At 40.7% G+C, this 26,615-nt stretch overlaps 1 protein-coding gene across 3 annotated transcripts in view; it reads left to right on the top strand.

Annotated features, from left to right (window-relative positions):
* pear1 (platelet endothelial aggregation receptor 1) overlaps positions 1-26,615 on the top strand; it is a 45,078-nt gene that overhangs the window by 3,051 nt on the left and 15,412 nt on the right. For 2 of the 3 annotated variants that reach the window (XM_080039695.1, XM_080039694.1), the window contains exons 2-5: positions 19,158-19,268; positions 20,051-20,152; positions 20,257-20,357; positions 23,859-23,951. In XM_080039695.1, coding sequence (XP_079895821.1) covers positions 19,162-19,268; positions 20,051-20,152; positions 20,257-20,357; positions 23,859-23,951 — 403 coding nt within the window. In that variant the 5' untranslated portion in view covers positions 19,158-19,161. Of the gene's footprint in view, positions 1-4,450; positions 4,492-19,157; positions 19,269-20,050; positions 20,153-20,256; positions 20,358-23,858; positions 23,952-26,615 lie in introns of those variants that run through there. The other variant, XM_080039696.1, reaches the window with a different exon arrangement.

Genomic DNA, 26,615 nt, shown 5'->3' with positions numbered 1-26,615 from the left:
CAACTCATGTATTGATCTAATGGAATGACCACGGAATCTTGTACAGACATTCATAGTCCCCAGAGGGTAAAGCTCTTTGATGATCGACTGACTTTTCATGTAAAGTCACTGGTCAATGGTACTATGGTTCCCATAGTAACAATTGTAACAGCTAAATACCTTAACCTTCCATCTAGTGCCATTATCAGGTACAATTTTTATGTTCTCCAATACTTTGTTCTACAACCAAATACCTGCTAAATGAATAACAGTCTCATCAGCTTGGCTGTATTTTGTGTTTAGTGCTAATGAACAAATGTTAACATGCTAACACACTTTGTAAGGTGGACCTGCTTAACATCAGCCTATGAGCAGACTGACTTTAAAATTAAGATCAACATTCAAAGAGCAAAACTAATGTCAATGTACATTTACCATGTTATCTTGCTGTATACACCTTTATATTACCTGCACAATTAGAGTATAGTAGGTGGATAGCAGCAGCCTGTATGATATAGGTGGCTGGGAGCTGTGCATAAGTTCAACATATATATATATCATTGAAGTATCCTCACTGTCTGAAAAGCATCTTTAGTCTTCATGTTGTTTTCTTGTTTGGTGACCGTTGATGCTAAGCAGTATTTTCCACACTTTATACACATCTGTGACAAAGTTTTGCTTTTGCCAGTTAAGTTTGTGTAACAAATGACACCTTTCTTCTCCCCAAGCTTCCATTTTTTAAAGCAAAAATAGCTGTGATGAAAAAGACAAAGAGCCTAGGGATTTCAAAAGAAGGTGACACGGCTTGCATATTCCTACCGCGGGCTTATATAAGTCTTTCAACCCCATGTGCTCTGCAGCCGTGCACGTAATTTGGAGCAGATTGGGCTGCAGTCCTCTATGCTTGGGGGTTTGGGGTGGCTCGCTCGCTCGCTCTAGCTCTGACTGTGGAACACGCACAGTTTCATTTGGGCTCTGGCTCAAATAACCAATCATAAAAAAAATAAGCCGAGGTCGGGGGGTTTGGTGCTTGGAACAGAAGGAGGGGCCTGCAGTGGCTTGATGGAGTGACCACAGACTACTTGTACTGTGGTGAGGGTCTTTTCCTGAAGTTGCTTATGTTGGTGGTTGGTGGGTGGGTGCGTTTCGGGCCGGTGGGCGGAGCAACAGTGGAGACATTGTTCATTTAAGGTTTCAGGGGCCTTCATTGGTGTCTATGTCTCGCTGTGGTGTCTTCTCAGGATGACTGGAACCAAGTGAAACCTGAGATGTAGAATTAGAGGAAACACAGCTCCAGATTTGAGGCACCTGGGGGGGGGAGCTTCTCACTGTTGTTTCCATCTCTGTGACGCAAAATGAGATTATATTTATGTTTTTGTTTGTTTTTAATACTCAGACCGGGGCAAAATTGGTCAAGCATATGGAGAAAATTGTGTTTATTTCCTGTCAGTTACGAGATGAAATATCATGAGTTTTAATAGGCACGATGTTGGGTTTTTGCATGTGAAAAACAAATGGCCGTTGTGTCATGCTTTGGCACCGCGCGGAAACAAACTGCAAGAGCCGCTTGATGTTTTTCTTGAGCTCAGACCCAGATCCACTCCACCAGCTGTGTCAAGCCATGACTCGCCGAGTCGTCCATCTCGCATTTTATGAGAGGACTTATTTTCCTTTTTTTTTCTTGTATTTCCATTTTTCCAGGCCACTTCTGAAAGACAAACCTAGGCTGGAGAAAAGGCAGGATGACAGATTATTAGTAGTTTCAGCGTCCCCATTACTCAAAGCAGCACAAGCTCCATTTGGAGAAAAAATTATTCTTTGTAAAAAAAAAAAAAATCTGAAGCAGAAGCCAAAAAAGAAGGTTGCGGTTGGAAAAAAACAAAGCAAGGGTCGTAAAAGCCAGTATAGATCTGATGGTATTGTTGAAGGACTTTTCCGTTCGCGCGCCCAATTTTTATTCCCAATTCACTTTGTGTGTTTACAGGTCAGAGGAAGAGAGTGTTGAGGTGCAGACCTGGATGTACATGCAAGATGTTTCCTATCCACTTCCTATTGTTTTCCCCAGTTTTCATTCCCTTGGTGCTCTGCAGTGATGAGTGAAGGCAGAAGAGAGAGAGCATGGACCAGAGTGGTTGATTTAGTATAAAACACTTTTAGAAGAAAAACTGAAAAAAAACTGAAAGGAAAGATGAAATTATTAGTTGGAGACAGATGATAATTAACCAGCATGTTATAGTCAATTAAAAAGTAATGGGAAAAGCATGTTAACTTTCTCTGTGGTAACTTTTGCTCCTGCAATGTGCTAACAACACAATTGCTTGCTCATGAACTGGAAAATAGTTACAAGTTATTTACAGCAATTTTTGAAAATATAATATAATTCAATTAGAAAATGTTTTTCTTCTTTTTAAGTGTAACCTTTCAATTCACTTTTTTTAAGTTAATGCTCCTGTTGTTGGAATAAAGGCTAGGTTTCATTGGCTGTACCTTCCCCTGTTGTTAATGGCACATTACAAACATAGTCTAAAAAACTATATATACAATACATTTATTAAACAGACAAATTCATTACATAACATTCATAACAGATGGATCAGTGTTGGCATCTTTGGGTGTTGCCTAGCTGTTTTGCTGGCATTAAAAGCAAGGAGAAGGCTATATGTATATTCTAAATATTCCTCCAGGACACACTGACGACCTGCTGTGTTTCCTGCAGCTTCTGTTTGCCTCTGGACATCCAGAAAAAGAAAACGTGTGAACAGTTTCCCCTCCACTTAGCTTCCTTGAGTTGGAAGATCATATACCCAAACAAGGTGACAACATGTCCCTGGACCCATTTCTCTCCCCCACTACCACTGACAGTGTTTGCTTTCCCCACCGAGTTGCCCAGGATGTCCTGTGTGGCCCGCTTGTATATCTGGCTCTCATCTCCTCTGTTGCCCTCTGTCTTCCTGTTGTGTGCAGGACAGATGTGCAGGTGTCACACATAAGAAGGCCCCAGAGGCTAATAACGTGTTGCACAATGCAGCCAACCGTGCAAAAAGGTTTTTCAATTAACTCTAAAGCGCAGCAGACTGTGGACCCCTATACGCTCATCTTTCTTTTAGCCATGAGGCCGTCCAACAAAGTGAATTAATGGCCACCACCTGTGGGGGTTTGAAATGCTTTCAGTCTAGTGACACTTCTGGGAAAAGCACGGAGAACGAGACTTAAGTTAAAGAGCATCTCTGAGGGTTCACCTTCAGGGTAGCACACGTGGCCGAAGTTGTTTTTTGTGAAGAAAATAAGGCCTTAACTTCCAGATGCTCACAGAATGAGGCCCATCTGGAGAGAGAGAGAGAGAGAGAGAGAGAGAGAGGGACGGAGAGAGAGAGGGACGGAGAAGGAGCTTTTAGGGCTATGTGTGTGTGTAAAGAAAATCACTTTAATAAGTTGCAGGTTTCCACTCTGTCCTTCCAGAAAGGCAGCACAACCATGTGACAGAGGTATAGGCCTATAAATCAATGGGGGTTTTACTTGAAGGAATTTAATTGGCCAGGATGGACTTCCTGAAAAAAGCTGATAAAGAAATCCAAACCCGTAGAGATAATAACTGATAAATATTCGGGTAAAACTCTACCTGCCTAATACTGTGCTGGATGCATATGTTAATGTTTTGGCCGAGTCTTATCTTGGTACCTGGGTTGCCGGCAGACGCTTGAGCACATGGCATAGATCTAGATGCACATCTGTCTCCCAGTCTGCAGCTTCCACCCCGCAGGGCAGCAACCAACTCTTGAGTCTATGGTATATCACCCAGGATCCTTAAACCCCCAAATCATGTCGGTTTTTAAAGGTTAATCCTCTAAACAAGTGATAGAAAAAACATCACCAACAACAGAGAAAGATGGCCGCACCAACTCAAACGGTTCCCAGCTCACCGTGTCGTCGTAGCAGCTGCAAATTGAGAAGAGAAAAAAAAGAAAAGAGCGCTGCCAGCCAGTCACATTCAAAGTGTTGTGTTAATGGAAACCAGATGCAGCGTGGTTAAAGTGTGTTACTGTAAATTGCCCTTTCTTTCATACAACCATGACTTAAAGACTGTTGCCTGGGAACCTTATCCTCAGTATGGAATATGTTGCAGTTAGACCTGGTGTCTCAGAAAAGGACGATGCTTCTTGTGATATCATTCAGCCACCCGCAGACACTCATGTGGGATAAGGATAATGTTGTCAGTCGCCATAGACCCCCCAGTAAGCCCATAGTTTACCCAAACTTTATCAACAAAACACTTGAAAATATGACCACAATTGTTTTATACAGTAGGCCTTGTTCCATTCAGAAAATCGAAAATGCGAAGAGCAGCAATAAATATTTAAAATAAGATTTTATAATTGGGTTTTTGTGACACTGTAACTCATTCAGCTTCTGTCGCTCGTGGTAGGTTTGGTGCCAAAGCAGATGGTGTTTGATTTCACACCTCTCCTACAGAACTTGGACAGCGTCTCCCCTACCGTGAGGGTCAAGACCAGAGTAAGCAATCTGCACGCTCTTCAGCCAAAACAAAGGTTATAATGGAAGGAAAAGAAAGAGGTGTGTGTGTGTGTGTGTGTGTGTGTGTGTGTGTGTGTGTGTGTGTGTGTGTGCGTGCGGGCATGCGTGCTTGCGCGTGTGTGTGTGTGTTTGTGTTGAGGTACATGGAGCAGGCCTGTGCGTGCACATCTGTGTTTATGGCCGATGTTGGTTTTTGTGATGAGTTGGCAGTTTTTGGTGCCTGCAGTGGTTCAGCGTTTCCCTTTAGTGTCTGCAGACCGATGGGCTGTTTCCCCTCTTAAGAAAGTACAAGTCAAACGAGCGATCGGAGGACTGCACACCAGTGATCGATATGCCCTGGAGGGACGGACTGTGAAGTTTGGCAAAAGCTGTGAAATACATTTAGATTGTTTTTGCGTGTGTCACCATACTTGAAGTACATCCAGATGTGCTCTTAGCATATATCACACTCTACGGCCATTGTGTGTATGAGTCTTTGCACAAGTGAGTCAGTATATAATCATAAGTGTGACTAAATGATTAGGTTTGTGAAATATTTGTTGTATTTCTATTCAGCTAAGTTTAAAGGATGAGTCTGGTGTACTGTTGTATATTTTTGTATGTTCCTTACTGACAAACATCCCGAAACCACCAATGTGTTTTTCCGCCTCTGAATGCTCTTTAACTATACTAGTGTCCCAAAGCCCATACCTTATAACTGAGGACATACATCTCTACAAACCACACACAAAGATATGCTTTCATAAAAAAATAAGCTTTGTAATAACCTTTAAAATTTGACTTAAATAGAAGTAAATTGTGCATTTGGTAGGGTCTATTTTTAGCGGATTAACACACATCGTAGTGAGTATTTACAGCAGCAGGAAAGTAAACTACAGTGTTCCTTATCATGAAGTAACATACCAGGCAGTGCGACAGTGTGACTCACTGATGTGTATTTGGAGCTCCATACAATACATGGTATCAGTCTGAGGCTATGACTAAAAGCACAAGCTTGTTAATTGGATCAATGGTTGGTTTTGGTCTTCTCAAGGGATTTGTTTATAGAGATTGTAGAAAAAACTAAAACATCAATACGACTTGTCTTTTGATTACTGTTTTGGAAATGTTGCAGATACAAATATGCTTGTAACCGCTCAGCCAGGGAAATAGCAAGTTTCCATCTAAGCGTGCTACAAACATTCAGTGCAACTGCAACTGTGTTAATTGCAAAAGTGTGTCCAAGTTCCTGATGCTTTCCAGATCAGTTTGAGACCAAATTTAGACTCAAATTGACCTTTTCCATAATCTATTCTGAGTCAAGACAGAGAATCAACCACAGCAACAGTTGCAGTTTTAACCGCTTTCATCAGTAAGAAGGATTATTTGGCTTTCTTTAAGACGGACAGAGATGTTTTTCAGCAGATGCATCAACAAACTCATTGCACACATGAGGTTTCTGCAGGTGGAATGCCATATTGTTTACCGTAGTGTAGCACAATTGATTGAAATATCAATGCCGAGGCCCCATATCGCACTAGATCCTACACAACAAAGTTATTGTGCTCACATACATCATAACATCGTCAGCGTGTGATAGCTGCCAGTGTTCATTGGAGGATGTTTCTGTTTTATTTAGCTCCTCTGAAGATTCCAAAGGCTCTTGACCTCATGGCTCTGTTTTGGTTTTAGCTACTCTGCTAATAAATATAGATGAATAAGTGTTGTCCTCTTGCATAGTTTAATCTTAGGAAGATCAGATAAACACACACACACACACACAGTGACCAAAGTTCCCTATGAATCTTTCTTTAAAGCAGACTTTCCCACAACTTTCTGACCCCCCTGAAAAAAGGGGGGACAGGAATAATTAGTTTTTGGAGGCGTTATTAAGCAAATAGAAAGGAGGCCGTGTTAGTAAAGACATGAACTTGTCACAGTGGGAAAGCGAGGACAAGGTTGATGCTCTGATCTGTAAAAAGGGCCGACACATCAGAGGCGCCAAAGGTGTAATTAAATGCTACCGACGTGTTGAAGGACAAATTACAGGCTCAGGAAAAAGTCACTGTGCAGCTTTTTCCGAGTGAGCTTTCTAGGTAAAATTTTCTGCTAGAGAAGCACTTTTTTTTAACTCCAAACTTACTGTATGCAAAAGAGTTTAGATGTGACTTTCGATATCACAATTTCTATGTAAGGATACACTTTTAGTAAAGGCGAACAATTATTCTTTGTTTGCTATATTTTGACAAAGCTATACATCTAGTTAACATGTTTTCTTATTTTAGTTGGTGAAAACTTGATGACTTACCTTTGGGATGAACTGTATAGGATTCTTTTATTTTCACAGTTTTCTGATGTTTTAGAGGCCAGTTAATTTATGAATAAATAGAGTTTATAGGCAGATAATAATAATAGAAATTAAAGGTACAAATGGTTAGTTGCAGCCTCAATTGTTTTGCAAAATGATCTAAAACCCAAACTCCTTACCATTGAGTTCGATGGAAGTAGAGCTGCAAAAATCCTTCTATAAAGAAGCCTGAAAAAAGAAATGAAAAAAATAAGTTTTTCAATCTAAAATTATTAACCCACTTTGAGATGAGGAAGTAATAAAACAGCATCATTGTACTATTTTAGTCAGATTACAGCCATTGTGACCCTCATCACAAATTAATACAATGATATTACAAATTCAAGAGGATAACTTGACTCGCATAAAACATTCACAGTCAGAGTGCAGGCACGAGCTTCCTGAATGCCAGTGGCGAATTCGTAGTAGTAAAGCACAGGAAGAGATGAGGAGGAAGTGTGTGTCTGAATCAACAGTTCGTCTGTGATTCATTCTGAAACAATGGCACACAGGACATTCCTGCTGATCAGTGGAGTGATGCAGCCATTAGAAAATATCCTGCTTATAGACTCATTATGGCCAAGAGATCTTTTCAAATAGATTGAACATGATTCAGTGAGGTTTGAAATCCAAGTGCCATTGTGTGGTGAATATGTTTTTCATTGAAAGGATACATTGCAGTTGATTACAACTTTACAGACAAAATGTTGTACAGACATTTATAGTGCCTACAGGATTAATCTTAATGACTTTGATGATCACTTGTTTTTTTCATTTAGTGCCACAAGCACCAGGTCATATTTTTTCACTTATTCCGGGAAATCTCAACATCTGTGACTGAGTTGGTTTGGCACACATGTTTTTCTAGTGCCACCATACGGTTGACACTTGTGGTTTTAATGGAAATGTCTCAACCACTATTATATAGATGGGTTGTTATTCCTTCAGTTAAGACACTGATGTCCCCCTAAGGACGATCCCTTCACTTCTCATCTGGCACCATCATCTTATGTTTAATTTGTCCAATACTTTTGGTTTATAACCAAATGTCAAATGCATAACTACTGTACTTTCTTGAGTGCTAATAAGTTATCGGTCCAAGTTGACAATAATGGAATGTATTGGAACACGCCACAATCTGTCCATCACATGTGCAATATGATAACTTATTTCAATATTTTCTTCTAACTTAGTTTTTAAATTAAGGCTACAAGGGGGAATATGTTAGATTTAATATGACATGGTGCTCGGCATGCAGCGTAAATCCAGGCGGAAAAATGACAGATGCTAATTTTGTGGTATAATTCTGAATTTGATTTCCTTCTTGGTTTGTATGGTTTGTTTTACCATCAAATCATAAAGAATACTATCCCGATCCCGCCACTGTTTGATAAAGCCACACTGTGATAAAGCCACACTGTGGACGCACACGGCTCATGTGAAATTATGAATTTCTGCATAAAACAGAACTGCACATTTTGAAACACTACTTATGTTTCTTACAAGCTTCGGCCTTCTTGTTGTGGACCGTGAGGTTTTTGGCCTGTGTTCTCACTGTGAGGGTTTACAATGCAAAGCTATGTTTTCTGGTCACGGTTTGTGGAAAAAGCTGTGTGTTTTATAAGGCCTCTATGTGTCTCTGCACCAGCATGATCAACAGAGCATTACAGGACATATAATTACAGCGCGCTATGGTCATGTCCCTCGGAAAACCTCAGCCAGGGCCCTCCATTTTGGGTTTTCCACCATTTCGCTCGCTCAAACTTTGTATAAAACACTCTTGTTTAAAGAGACCAGACGTGATTTCAACCCTAAGGTGTTTTTAAGTCTGTGTTTTTGTTTATGCTGCACTCGGGCTGAGGTGCGTTGGTGCATTTATCACAGCGTGCCAGTGTGTTTGAATGTGTTTCTGTGGGACCCTTCTGCTTCTCTCTGACCATCGTGGCCACAGTCATCCTGCCTGTGGTTATGGTCTGGAGTGTGGACGGACCATGGCAGCCGTTTGCACTGTGGCTCTGTGTATAGCGAAGCGCACGTGCCGCAAACGTGTCGGGAGTAAATGCAACAGGGACAGCAAAAGGCCTCCAACTGGCGGGAGGCCCGGCTCCACAACAAAAAGACAGTCTCACAGTAAACCACATCAGATCACACACACATCTGCCAAAAAGTAAACATTTCGTGAGTGAATATTTATTTGTTTCTCTCCTCGATGTCCCCGGAGATCACAAGACAACATTTGTTTTAATTCCATTCCCCGGTGACTTATACTGCGGTAGCGTGTTAGATAATTGGTCACAGGAATCAGTGCACAACATTGTATTTGATTATTAAAAAGGACTTATATGTATTATTGGTGCTTTACAATAACACACAATACCTTTGTCTGTCTTTTGAGGATGTTATACAGTGGGCTTGTTGTGAGGAGAAGCCCTCCATCCATGTGTACTCTTCTAAACAACAACATATCTGTTTGTTGAAACTCAATTTCTGCCTTCAATTTTGTTTTCTATTCACCACAAATATTTACAACCAAGTGACAGAGGAGGCTGCTTTAGGCAAACTGCATCACACGAGACACTTTCCTTGACCGATGCTAGAAAGGCATATCAGATCTGATTTTCTACATATAATTCAAAAGAGCAATTATAAATGATCTTTTAATGTGGAACGTGTAAACAAATTTCATGCAGTTGCTGAGTCCTGCATAATTTTAGATCAGCAGTGTAATATTTTACATACACATTCACCAGGTTCAAAAGTGCAGAGATGGTTATTTCAAATTCCTTATACAGAAAAAGCAAACCAATCCACATAGCTCACTGATCGGTCTATTTTCCAGCCCAGTTGATTTCTAAGTGGATGTTTTTCCGATATCTCAGAGTAAATAAATCATCAGATGCTGGATTTGTGCAGCTAAAAGCTTTTTGGTTCCATCTTGCTGCAGAAGTTTAATTCAGTTCACGTTGTATCAGTGTTGTTGCAGTCCCTACATGGTCTTCACTGCAGATAGGAGTAAATCACTAAATCTGTCTGGCCCTCTGCCCCTCCATGTTCATGCTCATGTTTGTGTCCTACTGTGGTCCAAAACAACAGGGTTACCATGGTGACCTTATCACTCCAACTACTCTTATGCCCCGGCTCTGTTCTCCATCACTGTGTGTACTGAGGCTGTCTCATGTCCCTTCTGACCTCATTCGTAAAGACAATCTCCAAAATAAACAGACGGACACACACACACACACACACACATGCACAAACGGATGCACACACACACACACACACACACACACACACACACACACACACACACACACACACACACACACACTTGGGCTTCTCTAACTACCAGCTCTTTACCACTTCAGGAAAAGGTGTGGTCATCGCACATTGCATTCTCTTAGATACCGTCATCGTAAATCGACTTCTGCTTTCATGTCCACTTAGTAAAGGTGAGAAACTGTAGGTCAACAGGGGGAAAAAAAATTATTTTATACATATCATCATGAAACTTGGAGGGTTGATTACTAACATTAAACAAATGATTTTGAATAAATAAGGACATTTGGCAATTTCTAAATAATAGCCAAAAATCGTAAAATTGACCAGTGCTAGAAAAAAAACATCTTTCTGTGTTTGGGGGTTTTGTATGTAACTACACATTTTACATTGAGATTGTCTTACGTTTGAATTTGGTCGGCTGCTGCGCGGTGACATAAACCGGAATATAAAATGAAAGTGAAGTAAAAAAATTATGTTCAAGACAGCTTATGTGACCGCAGATCTGCTGCCTGATATGATGTACTGCTACTCACAGTCAATGATCCCCTTTGGACCTAAGCTTGAATTAATGTAATGGGGAATCAAGCATAGGGATCTTGTTTTGCCCAGTTAAATTAAGGATCCTAGACCACAATGCCTGAGAATGCCAAATTGAAAGCCGGCCTCACTGTAGATGCGAAACAGAGTTGACATGAGGTGATTTCATTAGGTTTTTTTTTCCATCACAGCGGCTCTAATTCACACAGCTTTAGAATGACTCTAACTCAAGGTCAGATTGGCGAGCTGCTCTGGGCATCTGTCCTTGTATTTAAGAGCCTGTTAGTAAGAAAGTCTTTTGTCGGGGAGGATCAAATTCATTTCTTTATTCCCATGTTATTTCTGGAAGCTCAGGCCAAACTGTGGGTCAGATCTGCTGACGTAATTATAAGATACAGTTGCAGAGTGAAGGAGTCAAATTAAGAATTAAGACAATGTAACTGTCTTAAAAAATGGAGGCAAAAGAAACAGAAATGAAGTGCAATTGAAGTGAAGTTTTGAAAAGTTCAAAAGTTCAAGAATATTAACCTCACTTTAGCATCAATTTAGCAGATATCAACCACTGCAGAGGCTCTGAGATCTGTGTAAGCCCTTCTCTCTCCCTCTCTAGATCATCCTTTTGTCACGCAACTCCCCCGAGAAACGTCAACTGCATATCAGCTGCCAAGAGTTTTCCACTTCCAAAAGCTTTTTATTTTCCAGTGTGTGTGTGTGTGTGGGGGTGTTTCAGCTTATGTGGCAGAAATACCTTTTTTACCGTATACGCTTGTCTTTACTGTAAACAGAGCGGAACGTGTTGGTGTAGGCGTGTAAGGTCCGTGGTGTGGCATGACTGATGATGAGCAGCATGTCATACGTGGCTGTGTGTTTGTCTGAAGTTTAATGTGTGTGTTCTCGCGTTACATTTTTCAGGGTGTGGCGTGTAATTGTTTCTGCTCTAGTCCCCAGTGTGTTGTTAAGGGTCTTTGCCCAACCCCACAACACACACACAAACGCACACACACACACACACACACACACACACACACACACACACACACACACACACACACACACACACACACACACACACACACACACGCACACACACACATACACACGCACACGCACACACACACACCCTCCTCCAAACCAGCCACCCACCCACCCACCCAACATGAGGCATAGAGCAGCAACTTGGGGAGTGTGTTTGTGCCAGCTCAACCGAACCTGTCCTTCCAAGCCAAGAAGACCAGAGCCCCAGATGTAAAGAATTATGGCTTTTGTACTCAGTTTACAGTAACTCCAGTTTAATGTGAGGGTGGGATGGGGAGGGGCAAGAGAGAGAGAGAGGGAGAGAGAGAGAGTCAGAGAGAGAGGGGCAGAGAGAGAGTGAGAAAGAGAGAGAGAAATAGAGAGGGGAAAGGGGGGTGACTGCGGTCGATGTGTCACACCAAGGACTCGGGCTAATTTATTCCAGTTTCTGCCGTTTCGGTGCAGTTTTATAGATTTGTTATTCTAAGAGCTCAACTGTAAATTTGTGACGTAAACCTGTGGCTCTATTATATCCTGTGGAGGACGTTTTTTTCCTTCTTCTCCTCGATACCCGTGATGATAACAATCAGAAGCTGATCATTTAAATCTCCTTAAGACTGTGATACACACCGCACACTGTACAGGCCAACTTCTGAGTGTAATTGTGCACAGCGACGCTTTAATCATGCGCTGTGTGACGGTGACCATGTTGTTGCCAAGAAAGATTTGAGTTGATTTTTTGTGCTTTGGTCTCAGTTTCTTTGTCTTTTGCTAAAGGTTTATACAGCTTATATGGCTCTCGATTGTGCTGCTGAGTGCACTGCTTTTCCCATTTACCCTCTCATGTCAAGCAGCCTTTAAAGGGCCTGAAATTAAGCCTCAGACTCCTGTTTCCTCTAGGATTTTGTCTCTGAGATTTGACTTTGTACAGAGCTAACATTGGGTGTACATTTTGATATAAGAGCAATGATTCTTCAATTCTGCTCTGTCATTGTTTTAATGGCATTATAATAGAGCTAACCCACTCAGTCCCATATCCCTCCCATTGGGAACCACTGGTCGATTAAATTGCTCCCTGAAGTTCAGTAGGGACTGGGAGTGCCTTTGGGCTGACTGCTTTTATTCTTTTTTAAATGTATTCTGAATTCTGTAATTTCATTCATCGAACACTTTTGTATTTGAACTACTAATACAAAGTTCAGGAAATGATCATGTTTAAAAAGCAAATTTAAAGAGGAGCACCTGCCTTCATTTAAACGGCCTTCCAAGTTCCTTGATTTTATTTGCAAACTATTCCCAGAATAAATCCTTTTAATCCTAAACATTTGTTATTAAAAACATCTTATTTTGCAACAGTATTCAGTTCCAGTTTTGTTTTCTATTAAAATGTTGTCTCAACAGAAAAACAAACTGGGGCGACTGTGGCTCAGTTGGTAGAGCGGGTTCGATCCCCGCCCTGCCACCTGTGTCATAGTTGTTGTGTCCTTGGGCAAGACACTTAACCTACCTTGCCTCGTGTGAATGTCGATAGTTAGCCTGCTATCGGTGTATGAATGTGTGTGTGAATGGTAACGTGGGAAAGGAAAACAGGTCTCCCTTGCAAAAGAGTCTTCGGTCTCAATGGGATATACCTGTATAAATAAAGGTTAAAAAAAAACAAAAAAAAAAACTGTCCGCTCTAACCTGGCATCTTTCATTGTCAAGTTAGCCTGTTTTATATGAACTCTTTACATCAAACATTAGACTGCAGTGGGGTAGTAAAGTAACTTATTACATGGATGAAAGCATGACACAAGACATAGATTATCTGCAGTTTCATTCCCACTTCCAAGAACACATTGCACCTGTGGGATCGTGTTTCATAACTCATGAGCAGAAACAAGCCTGCATGAAAATCTACAGTATATTTCAACCTGCTTCCTTGCTTTGGTTGCCTCATTGACTTTGGTTTGCGGTTTTTAAAATATTGCACATAATTAAGGCATTTGAACTTTTTATGTTATTGATTCTGGAAGAACGGGGCGGGAGGCTGCAACGCCAAGATAAGCTCTAAAACGGCTTTGGAAAGAAAGAAAGAAAGAAAGAAAGAAAGAAAGAAAGAAAGAAAGAAAGAAAGAAAGAAAGAAAGAAAGAAAGAAAGAAAGAAAGAAAGAAAGAAAGAAAGAAAGAAAGAGAATAGAAGAGTCTTGAAGATGAAGAGACATAGTAGTTCATATGACATCAGAGAAGCACCTCGACATGAAAATGAACTTGTATTTGGCAGAGACTGTATACTCTCGCTCACTGTCTCTCTTAAAGCCAATATGTTACTCTCTCTGTCTATTTTATTTTTTATTTTCCCCCCACTATTCGTTCCCTTCCAGTGGGTGACTAATGTTTTCTACCATAATTGTACTGCGTAGAAATAAGCAGAGACAGAGATCTGAGGTTAGGTGGAACAGACACGCAAACAGTTCAGTCACTATCATGTGCTTTGCTTCCATTTTTAAACATTTCTGAGTAAACTGTTATGAAAGTGGTACATTTTTCGGTACTCTTTTAGTTTTCGTGCAGATGAAACAAAAGAGATACAATGTGCAATAAGTTCATGTATTAGCATATGTAGCTGGAGGTTCTGGTAGGGCGGTTTTGTTACCTTTGGACAGAACCAGGCTAGCTGTTTCCCCCTGATTCCAGTCAGTATGCTAAGCTAAGCTAAATGTCTCCTGGCCAATGAACAGAGTTGACAGTGGTATCAATCTTTTCCACGTAACTCTCGGAAAGAAAGCAAAGAAGCCTGCCTACTGAAATGTTGAACTATCCCATTATCAGGTTGTTTGTTACTTCATGGTATTGACAATCACATCAAAAATGAATGTCCTGTTTCTACATGTGTGTAGCTTCTGTCCTGACTGCTAAACCAATATGAACACACACAGTCCGATGGGAACACTCATCAGTCAAGAAAATGGCTGCCTCTCTCGCATGAAATCGAATCAAAATAATATTTCAGTTGTCAGCACTTATCCATCCTAAGGGGCCCTTAATTGAAACTGAAAATGTAGTAACATGGGTACCAGTGTCTTAGATTAATATGAAAACCAGTGCATCTGTTTTCATTTGGGGCTTTGTTTTCACTGTCCCCTGTGCGGTTCTGGAAAGAGAATTGCGGAGCTCTTAAAAACAGCTCACAGCATTCCTCAGTCGGTACGATGTGTGTATGCGTGGGCCGCTGCTTTGGGCTTTGACAGTATGAGTCAATAGAACCTCAGTGAATTAGCTAAAAGTCCTCAGTTTCTAAAAATAGTTTCTCTCTGAACTCGGTTTCAGCGTATGGGACTCATTTAAAGTGTGTGTTTGTGTGTGTGTGTGTGTGTGTGTGTGTGTGTGTGTGTGTGTGTGTGTGTGTGTGTGTGTGTGTGTGTGTGTGTGTGTGTGTGTGTGTGTGTGTGTGTGTGTGTGTGTGTGTGTAAAGTCTCCAGAACACACAAACACATGATCAGTCATTGAAAGAGTGATTGACTGTGTAGTGGACACTGGAGTGTGCATATGTACACACATGGACGTTATGGGTGTGTGTCAGTACATGCACATATGCCTTTGTGTGTGTGTGTGTGTGTGTGTGTGTGGTATTTTGCTTATTCTCTATGGGTTTATAGAGCCACATGAAAGTGTCTTTGTGCTGGATGAGATTGTCTGCTTTTTGCATTACAGAACAAGTCCAGAATAATGTTAAAGCAGCAACCTCTACTGTTATAGTTTTCTTGTCACTGATCTTGCGCCAGACTTCACCTCTTTAACCCACGTATGGAAACTGTGGCGGTGTGTGCACTGCATACATTACCGCCAGCTAGCTGTTAGCTAAATGCTAAAACGTATCAAAACCGAATGGAAAAAAAGCTTTTGCAAGACGTCACGCTATTGGTGCTTTTCTCTCCTTGTCCAAGTGAAAAGGGTCAGGGCTGCAGTTTGGAAAAAGCTCAAAGGAAATAATGATAGCTTTGGGCAGAGTGTATTGGAGTCAAAGGTTACTTAGGCTAGTATGTGAGAAAGAGGAAAAGGGAAGAATCAAATCAGTCCAAAGTGGTATACAGAGTATTGCCTACCTGCCTTCTCCTCTACTCACTATAAAAACTACTGAAGACTCCAGTAACCAGCTGATGATACTACCACCTGGAGCTACAGACCTCTTACACTGTAGGTCCACGACAGTAACATGCAGTGCAAACGACAGCCGAACTTCAAAACAACTCCATCTGCACTCATTAAGCCCCTCTTTCTCAGCATTTAAGAATTCCCATGCGGTTTGGAAGCCCCTTTTACTGAAGCACAATTAAAATGAAAAAGAAGGTAATGAAAAATATTTACCCCTATAGTCAAATGAAGTGGCTGGCGAAGTTGATGACTCTCCCCTTAACAAAAGCCATATGCCCTGCCTCTCATAAAAAGTCTGTTTTTGTGGCACAGATTTCTTAGGCGTTAGTGTTCGTGCCAACAAGTGAATTAACTCCCGACGGCTGGGTAAGGAGAGTAGTAGTAACGCGCCCCACACACATCCTACCTCTACTGCGCGTCTACCTCGCGTCTGCGTCTGACTTTTGGTCACAGACTGTGAAATCAACGTAGAGCGAGCACACATCCAACCTCAGACGCACTGCTGAGGCGCGTCGGAGGCACGTCTGCAGCGACGCTCCCCTTCACCTCAGGAGGCTCGCCTATTTTTTTCTGAGAGCAGCGCGTCTCTCTCGCGTCTCTGTGCTTTAACTGATAGAGAAATACTCTGCTGAGAGTCATATTGACTTCATACTGGCAGCTTTCGCTGTAGTTTCACCATTTCCTGGTGTGTCCCCTTCAAAATAAAACTTCCAACAAGCGAAAATATGGCAAAAAAAAAAAAGAAAAAAAATTACAATGGGGCGCACGGATTACTGTCCAGACTCAATATAAATCATATGCATCATAGATGACATGAAAGAACTTCATTTTTAATGGGAATTATCTATGAAAACTTTATGTAGAAAGATAGGGCTTTTAGAAGCAGCGCTGCAGCAGCAGCTGCTGAGACGTTGCATGTGTGTCCGAGAAAAGTCCGAGAGAGGCAGCAGTAAGGTAACGCGACGCGCTCCAGAGGTAGACGCAGGATGTGTGTGGGGCGCGTAAGAGTCCGGTTTATCAGAAGCAGAAGATCTGTGTGCTTTCGCGTACTGATTTATGCCGCAGTCCACACACACACACACACACAACATGCCAAATCTCCAGCAGCGATAACCAGCCACTGGACACAGTTGGTGGAGATGTAAATCTGTTAAATGGGCTTTTGATTGATCACAAAGGTATTTATGGTGGACCGCTGCTACACACACACACACACCAAATAATCCTTATTTTGAGGTATTTTTCTTTTGCAAAGGGAGAACAAATTTCGTAAACACAACACGAAGTGGCTCAGATGGGAATTGAACCGCTGACCTCGCCAGTATTAGAGGCATGTAATTATTCCCCCAAAACCACATGCAAATCTTGTTCCCATCGCACGAAAATCTCCCCCCAAATTTCTCTAGAATACGTCAACTTGAAATGCATTTTATGTGCATGAAAAGTGAGAGAAATATGCCTCTCCGCCACAAATAGATGACACGAAGGAGACGGAGAGAGAAAATAGTTTGACAGTGAAATGGGAAAATGGAAACTACTGACAGAAACCAGGGTCAAAACTCTCTAAATCATGCATATTTATTTCTACTGATCGTTTTGAGTTTCTTACTTTGCCTTGACCTAAATCCTATCCAAGTTTTTAAGACATTTTTTCTCACCTAAACTAAACCAACCAGGTGAAAATGGTCATACAATAATAAATAAAAACCCTGTATTGGGAGACCCAAGACACATCCTTTTTTAGTTGTATCTTACTATCTTTAACTTGACCCAAATCTCATACTCATTCTAAATATAGTTTTCATTGCCTAAACTTAAAACTCCATGTGGTTCCAGCCGGCTTACAGTGGTCACACAAGTCACCAAACACATACTCTGTGAACATTCATATCACTTTTATTAAAGTTTGAACAGTAAGCAATACAGTTGTAGTTTCTCCTCCTCCTGAGACCTGAGATGTTATTGTAGGAGTGTCTTTACCGAAGGGAGATAATCTTGATCCGTGGCTGCTATGTCACTGTCCCAACATATCGGACATCTCCCCTAAGGCCGTGTGGAGTCGACATGAGAAAGCTGGTGCCACAGTAATTCTGTGTGTGTGTGTGTGTGTGTGTGTGTGTGTGTGTGTGTGTGTGTGTGTGTGTGTGTGTGTGTGTGTGTGTGTGTGTGTGTGTGTGTGTAATTCTGTCAGATGGGACTTGTTGAGAAAACATAGTGGAGCGTCTCTGAGCGATCCTATGTCAACATCGACGTTCCCGACATTTTTTTTGAATTTTTGCTAGAAATGCCGAATCATTCCCACGATGCTTTTACCACTGGCCTGCTGAACTTGTCTTTATTTCCATGGGATGGGACATTTCAAGGGGTTAGGGGAATAAATGGTTCTCCCTTCTGCTCCCTGAGAGCCTAACAGGGTCCCTGTGCCGAGGCGCTCTCTTTCTCTCTTGGGCTCGTTGCAATGATCCGATCCAGATGCTGCTTTAGAGTGTGGAAGGGGACAGCAGAGGAGTGTAGCACTGATTGATAGGGGTCAGGATAAAGCCTGGTGTCACATTTCGTACTCTGATCCCTCTCTCTCTCTCCTGTTTTCTTATGCTCTCACTCTACCTTACACACTATCTGTCTGGTTCCGCTGTCATTGTCTCCTGTTGCCTGTGTTTTACGTTGAGACGGTGTGTGGGGCTCAGCAGGCAGCAGACAGCATTACAGCATCACGCCTGGCTCTTTGCCTTACCTCCACTGAGCATTTAATGAACCCTTTAACAGGCAGGGGCTAAATCGTAATCGTAATTTCGAGGTAACAAGAACCTGTATTCAATTATTTTTTTCTTCTATTCGCCACATTGTGAAAAGTTAATTACCGTTAATGAAAAACAAAAACAATGTTACTCTCCAGTTGAGACCGGGAGTGGAAATGTGTTTGTACCTCTTCCATATGTGAGTGCAACTTTTTCCACTGTATGTTGGCCTCACAGAGAACTGCTGAATTATTGCATTTTTTTAGTTGCTGCCTTTTTTAAATTTTATTTTGTTGAAATACCTGGAAGTGGACACAATACAGTTAATAATTTCATATTATGATTAAATCCATTAAACAACTTCAGAAATATAGACCTATAAGATTGTCTCTTCGGCATGGCCTCAAATAAACCATGAAACTCCTATGTTATTGTTGCAGAACCAGATTGCTTTTGCACCGTACAAATGTTGATTTTACTGTGGCCGCTTTCTATATATTTCTCCCATATTGATAATAATAATAATAGGAGTATATTTTGGCCCTGTGCTGAACTTGGTTAATTTTTTTGGCTTTGCATCACTCACTAAATGTCCCTCTTTTCCCCCCCTCCCTCAGGACCATGCCGACCCTGCAGATCTCCGCCATCCTGTTGCTTTTCTGCTTCCTGATTGGTCTGAGCTCGTCCCTGAACCCAAAAGACCCCAATGTGTGCAGCCTGTGGGAGAGGTGAGGACTGTTATGACTGGGACAAAGAATGAATAAATAAATGCTGCTGTAGTCCAACGCAATTAAAACATGTTTTCTCATACAGGGTTGCAGACATACTGTATTACTGAAAGTTTACTTTATGGTTTTAACAGGATTCAGGAGGGTCCAGACATTGATTTATTATCACAGATCTATTCATGACAGTCTCTTCAATAGTTGTTGAGCCTTTTCACAACCATAACTGTGAAATTCATGATGGCATTAGAGGAAAGTGAGGGATTGTCAAAGTTATTCAGATTCATAGGGCTGCAACTGATTACTCTTAGTCTTTTCTCAATCGAGGAATTGTTTTATGAATGAAATGTCAGACAGTTGTTAAAATGCCTGTAATAATTTCACACATCTCAGGGTGATGTATGTAGATTGCTGGATGGATTTTCTCAAACCCGAAAATACATTCAGTTCATAATCATTTGAAGAAGACAGAAGCATCAATAAATACCTCACATTTAAAAAGCTTGAACCAGTGATTTATTTTGGCATTTTTGCTTAACAATTTATTGTTGACAGGCACCATGACTGTCTGTACAAAATGTCATGGCAATCCATCTAATAGTTGAGATATTTCAGTCTGGAACAAAGTGTTGACCTGACTAAGTGCCATAATAAATCCTCCCCATTTCAGACAAAATACATTGGCACTTTTTCAAAAGTAAGGCTTATTTTTTTAATTTAAAAAAAGCTGGAAACTTTGTGTGAATAAGTTTAATTTTTTATAATATATGTTTTTCTGCTTTTAGCTTCACCACCTCAGTGAAAGAGTCCTACTCCCATCCCTTTGACCATGTGACAGAGGAGCCCTGCTCAGACCCACGGACCTCCTACAGATGCACACGCCACAGGTATAGCAGCATCGCCACGACATATTTCCTGTTGGTACTGACTGACTTTCTGTTCCTGTCTGTGGAGGGTCCCTGCTTCCTGTCTGACTGTCTTGTTGTTTCAGGATCACCTACAAGACGGCCTACAGGCAGGCGGTCAAGACGGACTACCGCAAGAGGTACCAGTGCTGTCCGGGCTACTACGAGAGCAGAGACAAATGTGTCCGTAAGTAATTATAGAATTTTTTTTTACAATTAATTTGCCTGCATTTTTCTTAAATGTATTGATGAGGCAGATATTAGGAAAGCTATAAGTGTAAGGCACGATTTGGTCCACACCACATTCATCTACAAGGTCTTCTGATCCACAGGCACTATGCTTTCATACTTGCCTTGAAGAGAACTTGAAAATGCCAGATGAAAATACAATTCAATCAGATTGCAAACACAGTGTCAGTCTGATCATTTCAAACAATCTGTGCAAATTGCAGCCTTCCGAGGGGATCAATATGAATATTCCCCTTAATATCTATATTTAAAAACGTTTTGCAAGTGAACAAGGGCATTGCACATTACTAAACATAGCTTTCAATGTGAGTTAATTAAGAGGCTATTTTTCATCTGTGGTCTCTGGACACAAGTTAGAAAGTCAGCCTGTATTACTTCTAAGCAAAAAATACTGGAATCAGTCTGAGAAATGTCTCCTCATTCTTTTTATGAAAATACCTTACTCCTTGATTGATGAAATGCACAAATTCTCTGGCCCTGGTTCCCCCCCCCCCCCGTGGGTGTGGCTTTATACACATCCTTCATCAGGACACACCTCTAAGCCACACTCAACACAATATCAGCAGTGTATTGGAAACTAACATTGTTTTTAAACAGAATTATGAAAAGCTATCTTGTAGAATATATGAATAATACATTATTAAGATGTATGTATTTTTGCCAGACCTGCATTTTCTTTAACCGAGAGTCAAAGAGTTTGGGCATAGGGGCGCCCTTAGCTCAGTTGGTAGGGCGTCCCCCCCCATGGGCCTCGGCCAGCAGCGGACCCGGGTTCGATTTCAGCCCGCGGTCGTTCTCTGCATGTCACTCCCCTCTCTGCCCCATTTCAACTCTGTCTCTACACTATCAATAAAGCATAAAAATGCCCAAAAAATATATAAAAAAAAAAAAAAAAGTTTGGCCATAAAACATTGTTTTTGTAGTGATGGTTAATGTTAATGTTGCTGTGATACTATTGGCGTTTATTGACCGTATTACCAAAATGTCTACTAAGGTTGTGGTTTAACGTGGAACAATGAACACAATCCTCATAGTTCTGACTTTAATTTACTCACAGTAAGATGTTTTTTGGGGATATTTTTTCCTCTTGCAATGTGCACAGTTAATATGAGTAGCACATGACGCGCTGAAATTACCAAAATTATGGGTTCTGTTCCCACTGGGGCTTCTCATGCTGAAAGTTCGCAGTATACACTGGCTTCACTCGCTGGAATTTTAAACCAAACTAAACTGTGTGTTGCTGACACTATGAAAAACCCCAATTTCCCCTATCTTCGTAATTTTCATATTTCCATGGATTTCAAGGATTTGACATATTTCATCAACTAAGCATCTGTTACTGATTAACTAAGAGGTGTGGCACTGCTGCCTGTACTGCTCAGTAGAGCAACATAAACTATATCATATAAACAACATCATCAGTGTGTGTACTTCTGAATACTCGCATATAACCATGGTCCACACACTCAGCTCCACTTTAGTGTAACACCAGGGCACTGTACCTTTATGTAATTTTAAAAAATGTGGCCAAAGCTCCTTTTTCTAAAACCCCAATGCCACCTTTTTAATAAATATGAAGTTGTCAAATCATGGGAAACTGAAAATGTTACGCAATCCGTCAGTTTTTCGCCAAAAACTTTATTATGTTTGTCGAAGGGTAAAATATTCCTAAATATGGCTTTGATTTGTTACTCAGTCACCATGGAGTCCCCTTAACAAACGTAGCTATTTATGTGACTTAGGCAACCGTAAACCAAACCTCATTTCTAATCTTAACTTTAGGTACCGTACTGTAAAGGTAATTGTCACTTAAAGTAGATGTGTATCACAATAAATGTATGGGTGCGGTATTTAACATAAACAGCATTTATCATGTGAAAATACCAAACTGATGCAGCTGTCAACAGTTTGCTGACACACTGTTGTTGCTGACATTCAGAGGTGAAGTATATAAATAAAGTGAAACCATTTTAGGTCTCACATGGGTTGAGAAAATTCTACCTTAGCGTTAAAAACCCCTCATACATCACTCAATGATCTCAGAAATGCTTGATGGTAATAACAAGGTGTCTTTGCTTTGTGCCTGAAAAGCTGACAGTTTGGTGATAAATGTTTTTTGTTCAGTAGAGATGATATGCATTTTGGTTACTTGTTATTGTTGAGTAACCGTTAGCAGTAGTCTCATGAAAACTGAATGCTTTTGTGTGTGTGTGTGTGTGTGTGTGTGTGTGTGTGTGTGTGTGTGTGTGTGTGTGTGTGTGTGTGTGTGTGTGTGTAACTGACTAACAACAGAAACACCCAGTTGGAGCCTAGTGATTGCTGTTTTCAGTGTTATAATTGGAATATCTCTGCTTTCAACGTGTCATCTATGATTCCCTCTAAGCCCACTTTGACTACAATGTTTTAATTTTAATTTTTTGAAAACATATTACTATAATTATGCTTACCTCCTTTATTTGCTTAAATGCAAGTATCCAACCCTCCAGTATTCACACATATTCAACAAGAGAAATCAATAATTATTGAAATGATTGTTGTTTTTTTAAAGAGAGAAAACAAATTTGCATATACAAATATGTTTCACAATGGCATCTGGTTAGAGAAAAAATGTCTCTTATAACAAAAATGTAAGAGATTTAGTCTTCAGCCATAAATGTAGGTTTTGAACCAACTTAATGAATAGCATCCATTTATGAAGCTGGCAAGTACGCAGCTCAAAGACTCTTGTTCTAGGAGAAAGGTACTTGAGATAATGAATGGCGTCTAATAATGGTGCTTTCAATTGAATTTTTGAGTCCAGCTGTCGGGCTAAGCACATACTCTGTTTATGATGGATAGAATACATTAAAGGTGGAGGCAGCTATTCTGGAGAATGCTTGTTGTCAAAATCACTTTTTTTGTCAGTTAATATCTTCTTGTGATTTGTACTGTGTGTCTTCTTAAATAAAATCTAGTGTAAAAACAAAGCCTATGCTCTGAGGAGATAATCACAATGATTTTGACAACATGCTTTGTCCAGAATCGCTGACTCCATCTTTAAATATAAAAAATAAGAGGGGGTAGGACCAGAAAAGTTTTTCTTAACTTCTTCCTATCCCTTTTGAACATGAACTATGTTATTTGAGTTATGTATTTGTTGCTTAGGATCCTGAGGATCCCATTTGTTTGTTTTTAATTTATTTCTTTCCTTTTTTACTGCTCAATCGTTTTATTTTTGTTTGTATTATTTTTTTTTAACCATGTTCAATAAAGACTTACAAAAAAAAGAAAAGAGGGGAAAATCACAATTCAGCTAAACATAGTCTATTGTTTGAGTGCAGCAGCTTCAGGTAACCACACACCTGTGCTGTAGGGAATCCATTGCACAGTGAATATCTTTAACTCTATTCTCTCCACAAAGCCGGCTCTGTTCTCTAAAGTGTGTTTCTCTCATCCCCAGCTCGCTGCACCAGGGAGTGCGTCCACGGTCGATGTGTCGCTCCAGACCGTTGCCAGTGCGAGGGAGGTTGGCGTGGCGACGACTGTTCCAGCGGTATGAATCAGCCATTTTTCCCCTTCGCTCACAGACATTTAGACATTTCCTCACTCTCTCTCTCTCTCTCTCTCTCTCACTCTCTTTTTCTTCCATTGCTTTCTCCTCTCTTCAGGTGCACACACACACACACACGAAAAAAAAATAAACTTCACATACACAACAGGAAATGACAACTGGCCCCAAGTCAAGTGGCTGGTCTTCACATAATCCATCACACACACAGGAGAAGGCCTTTTTCCAATGGAAACAGTGAAAGAGAAATTACCGCATGCAGCACTGCAACGAGTCACTGATGTCAGCCTCAGTCTAGAAAAACTGTTTCGTACCACAGGCTCCAAAAGAGCTCCAACTCTCATTCAGTTACAATTCAAAGTTAATATCTCAAAAATATGAGCAGCTTTTCTTTATAAAACCTAAAGTGCTTAAGGAATAAAACAATCAAGTCTGATCAAATTGAAACTCCTGACAATGTACTCCAACATATATGTAACAAACCAGTATGACAGTAATACGTTTTGATTTAAATACTGTATGATATATTATAAGAAGTAGTCGTAATTTAATGCAATGTAAAGACAGAAACAATAATCTAGGTTCCTACTACCCGCCACAACTTCTTTTACATAACTTGAGCAGAAACAGTTATATAATAGTTATTATTCAAGGCACACAGTCAGAACAGTGAGTCTAACCCTATTTGTCTTGTCTTAAAATCTCCTTAAATTTGATCGTCCAAAGTAACTTGCAGTGTGAAAACCAGAACCACATTTTCGCGGGGCTTGTTAAGATTTCCAGTACCTTCAGCCCATTTCAGTGCAATCAGCTGGGTCAATAGTACACACACACTTAGGGCTCTCCACCATTTTCCCCCCTGTTCCCGTGCAGAGAGAGGGAATTAGCTACTAACGGCTAGCGGTTGATGTCTTGACAGGGGGATGATGGGAAGGGGAAATGGAAAATGTTACCCCACTCTCTCTCTCTCTCTCTCTCTCTCTCTCTCTCTCTCTCTCTCTCTCTCTCTCTTGCATAGACTCCCTCCATCTCTCCTTACACTCCCTCCCTCCCTCCATCCTCTAACCCTCACTTTAATTTTTCTCTCTTTGTTTTTACTCGTACACTCATTTCTCCGGCCTTGGCTCCACTGTATGGTCCTGTAATGGCGTCTTTTTTTCCCCCTCAATAAGCTTTGACATTTCCTGGATGCCTGTGTGTTGAGCCATCTAAATACAGGATAGAGGAGCTTTTCACACTCAATGCTTTATTGTCTGTATGCCCATATGGAGAATAGAAGTGTGGAGGGATAAGTACTAGTGTAACTCAATACTCTTCCATCTATACTGCACACAGTAGTATAGTGGCAAAAAAAAGAATGGAGGTGAGATAGAAAATAAAAACGGGAATATTAATTTAGGTTAGGTTAAGTTTAGTTGCTTATTTGCCAATGAACACAAGGCTACATTGATACATTGAATATAGTGCTAATGCCAATGGTCAGGGCAAGAGAAAGGCAGAAATGTGGTTTTATTGGGAGCTTTAGAAATCATGTTAAAAGTATTTTTTTTATTGTTTACTGTAATCCCTGTTTATGAGCACATCTTGATAGAGGGTCCCATGGAGCCGAAAACAAACAACAAGCGGCGAAGGGGTCGGTTAGATGTCCAAGAGATTACGTGGACTTTGGATCATGTAACCGAAAGCCAAACCAGCGCTTAGTCAATTCTTAGGGGACAAGGAAGAATTTTCCCACAATATCAGTGTGCAATTCCATTTACAGGACAGTCAAGAGATGCCAGCTCTTAAGTGTGTATCAATCAATGGGTTTACGTGCACACAGTTTTACCTCTACAGTACTGTATCACTGCATGGACTCTGTATGGTTATATTATAGAACTTTTATTATACACACACACACACACACACACACACACACACACACACACACACACACACACACACACACACTCACACACTTTGAATTGGGTAACTTTTTTGGACTTTGCATTGACTAGCATTAATTTCCTAGAGACTTACCCTAACCATAACGTTTCCTAAACCTAGCCCTTACCTTAACCGCTGATCCAAAAGTCAGCATTTCACCAAGTTTTTTTAGCGCCAGTTGCACAAGCTGTATCCAATCAACTGGTGTTAGGTCTATAGGGTGTGACTGAAGTCAGAAGCATACACACATACCAGAACTACTCAGTCACCCAGGGAGGCTCTGTGGTCATTACAACATTATTTAGAATATTATGAGGGAGTGTAAATGAGTGTCTCTACAATCAGAGATTTTGCAGTTCTTTGCTATCGGGAGGCACAAAGTACCAGCCTTTAGTTTAGAGGTGTTGATATAAGAAGCTTTTAACGGTAATCAATCTCGTGATTTGGTGTCATGGTTGTTCATTTTGTACTTCTTAAGATCTAAGGTATCTAGGCAACTTAGATAACAAGGCCTTGTTTGCAGGACGAACCGCTTTTTTTTTTTTTTAAATAAAATGCTTTAATGTATGGATAAGATTTCCATTAAGAGTGTAGTTTGGAGCTTGAATGGGGTAAATGCCAACTTGCTTTGAGCCATAATCTCTAAACATTAGATACTGTATAAATGACTAGATCAGCAACAATCGAATTTAAAAGCTTGGAGAAAAGAGTTGAGTTCTAGGA

Source organism: Ammodytes marinus (genome assembly GCF_949987685.1).
Source record: "Ammodytes marinus genome assembly, chromosome: 13".
NCBI classification, from domain to species: Eukaryota; Metazoa; Chordata; class Actinopteri; order Uranoscopiformes; family Ammodytidae; genus Ammodytes; species Ammodytes marinus.
The sequence above is the reverse complement of the archived record's forward strand: the minus strand, read 5'-3'. Positions and strand labels throughout refer to the sequence as shown.